The sequence below is a fragment of the Sesamum indicum genome, linkage group LG6 (assembly GCF_000512975.1).
Source record: "Sesamum indicum cultivar Zhongzhi No. 13 linkage group LG6, S_indicum_v1.0, whole genome shotgun sequence".
NCBI classification, from domain to species: Eukaryota; Viridiplantae; Streptophyta; class Magnoliopsida; order Lamiales; family Pedaliaceae; genus Sesamum; species Sesamum indicum.
In genome coordinates, this window is record NC_026150.1 from 5,898,823 (window position 1) to 5,903,692 (window position 4,870).

General features: G+C 32.2%; 1 protein-coding gene across 1 annotated transcript; it reads right to left on the minus strand.

The window, feature by feature from the left end:
- LOC105163863 (expansin-A4) lies at nucleotides 399-2,111 on the minus strand. The gene is made up of 3 exons (XM_011082360.2): nucleotides 1,892-2,111; nucleotides 1,446-1,758; nucleotides 399-887 (listed from the first exon to the last, which is right to left on the minus strand). Exons 1-3 carry the CDS (start codon nucleotides 2,034-2,036, stop codon nucleotides 584-586), a joined length of 762 nt encoding a protein of 253 aa, XP_011080662.1. The 5' UTR covers nucleotides 2,037-2,111; the 3' UTR covers nucleotides 399-583.

Below are 4,870 nucleotides of genomic sequence, written 5' to 3' on the forward strand. Positions count from 1 at the left end.
TTGCTGCAATACCACTAACCACTTATTTCATATATCATAGGGAGTAAACTGTATTTAACCCAAAATTAGATCAACGAAGTAGTGGAAACTCTTTAATTTGATCAAAGATGAAAATAGTTAAGCGGTGAATTTCATTTGGTTTAGAAAAATTGTCTTATCTAGCCGAATCATCCCTTAAAAATATGAAAAATTATAATTCAGACTCGACTCGATCAAATTTGAATCAATCATATGGCAAGTATAATACACTTGTCGTATGATTGGAGTACAATTCAGTAAAAATGACCAATAGCAAAGCAAGTTGATCTATAATTTGTTTGATTCGATCAAATTCGAATAAAAATTTCAAAGAAAACATACCTTAGTTAACTGAAAAGCAATAACATTCACAAGTTCCATTTCTTCAGATAATATGCTGCGCATTAATAATGGTACGGATTACAAATAAAAGATGATCCTCTCCTCAATATGATTGATTGATTGATGATGAATGATGATATAGCTGTATGGTATGCTCAAGTATGTTACAAATATAATATATATGTATGATTTGTCTATTCAAAATATATATAGATGCAATCCTCTAGAACTGCCCTCCTTCGAAGGTCTGACCAAATTGCCAATCAGACGGTGCCACATTGTAGCTAGTGAGAGTCCTGCCGTCACTGGTGGTGACCTGAAAAGAAAGACTTTGACCATGGAGATACGAATTGCTCTGCCAGTTCTGACCCCAGTTCCTGGACATAGGCTGCCACCCAGTTCTGGACCCTTTGATTGAGACTGCATGGACATCTCCTGCACCTCCCACGTTGGTGATGAGGACCAAATTGAAGTATAAGTTACCATTGATTGTGAACCTAATCCCACCTTTCTTCACACAAGGCACCCTGCACCATTAGGGTATCATCATTAATATAGCTATTTAATTTTTATGGATCTAATTATTACGTAAATATAATATAAAGCACATTTGTCATTTAATCATTACTTGAATTGGACCACTTAATAATTCTTTCCATTTCACTTACTCGTCCCACTACAAGAAATAAAATATTTAACTATAGATAATTGTCGTAGTCGACAATAAACAGTTGCAGCAAATAGTCTTTGACTACTGTAATACAATGGTTGTTGGTCGTCACTTTTGCGAGGGTGGCCAACATTTGTCATGGTTTTATTTTTACCATAACTCTTAGCTATTATAAGTAATTTTTTCATTGTAAAAAGGTTAATTTTTTACATCAATTTTATTTAACCGTAGTTAATAATAATTATTTATAATGATTTTTAGCCATAATTATTGATATTGTAGGCAAAGTAATTTTAGTTTGTATCCAAAAAAATGTATCAAAACGTTGTTTATAGCAAGTTTTAAGTAGAAATCATTACTTATATGAACTTAACTAATGCCAAATTAAAGAAGTAATAAAATGCAAATTACAAACCTCCGAAAGACAACGGGCACAATGCCAGCCCGATACTGAGCGATCTGAAGGAAAGCTGGCTCGGCCATGTCGAAGTGCTGGAGTGGGGGATTGCACCATCCGCCGTCGTTGTTAGGCAACGCAAAGTTGGGCGGGCAGAAGTTGGTGGCCGTGACGGTGATGGTGCCCGGCAAGCACCACTTTGGGTCATTTGCGCATCGCATTTCATAGCACGCTCCGCATGTAAGCCCATTGTTGAACAACGCTGTGCTTAGTGCTACCGTGTTTGTTCCGTATCCTTGGCTGTACAGATTTCCATATCCGCATGCTCCTCCTGCACATGGTTATTATTAACAGTGCTCTTTCAAGAATATTTGATGATGGCTTCGTGCAAAAACTAGCATATCTAAACGATTCATTACATCGTTCAATACATAAAAAACACGACCATAAATTCGACAACGTACCCATGGTCCCGGAAGCATCGCTGCCACCGTAGAAAGTGGCGTGACCGTTATCCCACCCTCCGTAGTCAGCCTCAGTAGTGTGCAACTGCAGCATATGCAGAATAAAGAAGGAAACAGTGGCTAGAGAGAGGGATTTAGCAACCATTTTGGGGATTTTAAATTTAAATAAATTGAAAATTAGTTTGATTTGGTATTAGGGTTTTGTTGTGCAAAAGGGTTTTTGATGTCGTAGAAAGAAGGTAAGGGAGTGAGGTATATATAAAGGTGGGATTGGGACAGGGATTTCAAAGTAAGAAATATCAAAAATTCAAAATCATGTGTTTGAGTTGCACCGGACGTGTGGGTATTTGTTCAATTTAATGTAAATTTATTGTAATTGGTATTTATCTAACTTAATATAAGTTTGTTGAGTTTATTGATTAAACTGATGTATGTACTATTTTATTAAATTTATTTGAATATGAGATTATTTATTGAATCGATGTATTTTTTTAATTTATTAATATTTATATAAGTTATTTAATCATTATTTCTATTAAAAAAAAAAGAAAAATCAAATAATTAAGCGTAAATGAAGAGCACATGTATTGGTTGTGGTTGGGGTGCCAATTCAGTACTGAGTGCAGCTTTGTAGGTCCTCCTCCTCCTCCACCACATCTGCATGCAAATATTTATTTATTTATTTATTTATTATTTATTCTGTAAAAAAATGCCCAAATAAATAATTTATAAGATTAAATTTGCTCTATTCGTACGTCGTGTTAAATAGTCTTAATATGGATAAATCGTATATTCTTTTGTGGTAAAACACTAGAAGAAAAATGGGGATAAATGCAAAATTGATACCATAATATATGATATTTTGCGATTTCGACACCATATTTTTTAAAATATTGAAATAGTATCACATAAAGAAAAAATGATAAAATTGATACTATAATTTATGAAAGTTGCCATTTGAGTATCAGAATTTAATGATTTGGCAGTTTCAGTACCATCCTCTATCTTTTGATTACATCATTTTAGTTCCGTACGTATGATTTTCTCGTAGATTTAGTCCTATAGCTTGAAATGGTATCAGAGCCTAAGTCTTATTAAATAAATAGTTATTTTATATTATATGTTGATATTTTAATCCTAACAGATGAGACTTTTCAAAATATGGAATCGAACGTAAGTTTGAGTTACGATAACAACAGAGAATATTTTTGAATTATGAAAATTCTTTGAAAAATCGACAATAGTGCGAGAAGGATTGACTTGGATCTTCTTACAAAAGAAGAAAAAGAGGGATGGTTGCAAAATTATTGTGTTCGATAGACACTACTAGAAAGTGCGGTAAGACGCCTACACGCCACCGAGATCTATGGTAGAATACCAGCCAGAATAAATGGAATGGATAAATTTCTGAAAACCTACAATTTCTAAAAACAATTATTAGAGGAATTGATTGGAAAGAACTCGAGTCGAACTCCTCGAAAATCTCTCAAGACCTAAGAGAGACTTCACTTTTAATGGATCTCAATAGCACTCTCTCCGTAAATAGATTCCATCTAATAAGAAATTCACATTTCATTCGATAAGAGAAACCATATTTTACCAAATATATTTCGTGGACATCATAGAATTACATACATTATAAAAACCTTATATTTAATCCTCAACCTTAGCATTTATAAATATAAGAAAATGAAAAAAAGTGAAGTTTCTAATTATTATAAAATTTAAAATACAAAGCCACCGAAACTCTAATTTTCACGCAATTATGTAGTTAGTGCTCCTCATTTAAGTTATATATCATAGTTGACCCACCCAGTAATATTGATGATCAGCTTATGATGCAATTTGTTAGTCAATGTGACTTATTCCCTAAAAATATATAATATGGAATGAGTTATCTACTCAACAAATAGCTAATTAGCTTATATATATATATATATATATATACACATACATAGTAAGACCAATTTCATGCAGTGGCAGAAGTCCACAAATTTTCACTACAAAAAAAGGCTTTCTCTGGGATGGAATTTCGGATGATTTTCGGACAAACGGAAGATTGTATGAAAAAGGCACTTCAAAAAATACTTTTGACAAAATTTCCGGCAAAATGAATTATTATCTGAATATTTGTGACAGTTACATTAATGCCATTGGAAAATTCATTCATTCGAGAAGAAAAATTAATATTTTATTTGGGACGGATGTTGAGACAAAAAATAAAAATTTCAATGAATTTCTTTTCGAAAATTTTATATATTGTCTCCAGAAAGTTTTTCTCTAAGTTAGTAGGAAAAAATTGTGACCTATATTTTATCATTGAAAAACGCGCCAAACTATTTTGAAAATTGAAGTGAATTTGGGATGGAATTAGGGACCAAATTGATCACTATTTCGGTTCAAATATCTGACGTAATTTGCGATGACTGTCGTCCCAAATATTTTCAATAATTTTCATCCCAAAATCCATCCCTAGTATTTATTATGTGTTATATAATACTTTTTTATAATTTTTTTAATATTTTATAAAAAATAAATTTTTGGCGACCTGATAAAATTATACTTAATTAAAAAATAAATAATGTCGTTTTACGACAAGAAATTCTTTGATCTTCACAATCTATTGGATTGAGTATCCTATTCAATTGAACTCATTCTAATTTATATTTATGTTTTTATTTGTAGTTTATCATCAACAAATTTGCTTAATAAAATCAAACGAGAATAAGTGGGATTGGAGGATGAGGGAATTTCATATACACCTCCACAAGGATCTCAACAAATTAAGCAAGATGTCAAACAGTAAAGAGACGTGTAGAAGAACGAAGACTTGGGATCACTTTATTACTTACACTAATAGCGATAGAAAGCCAAGAAATATAAGTATTGTGAAAGAACTTAAGCTTTTGGTCCCTTCAAGGATGACACTTTTTCAATGAATAATCACATGAAAACATTCAAAAAAACATCCTGATAATG

Bases quoted from the DNA above. Each gene is read 5' to 3' on its own strand.
- LOC105163863 (XM_011082360.2), bottom strand. From the start codon at position 2,036: ATGGTTGCTAAATCCCTCTCTCTAGCCACTGTTTCCTTCTTTATTCTG. The intron at 1,759-1,891 runs GTACGTTGTCGA...AACCATGTGCAG, and splicing joins CGATGCTTCCGGGACCATGG to GAGGAGCATGCGGATATGGA. The intron at 888-1,445 runs GTTTGTAATTTG...CTAATGGTGCAG, and splicing joins GTGCCCGTTGTCTTTCGGAG to GGTGCCTTGTGTGAAGAAAG.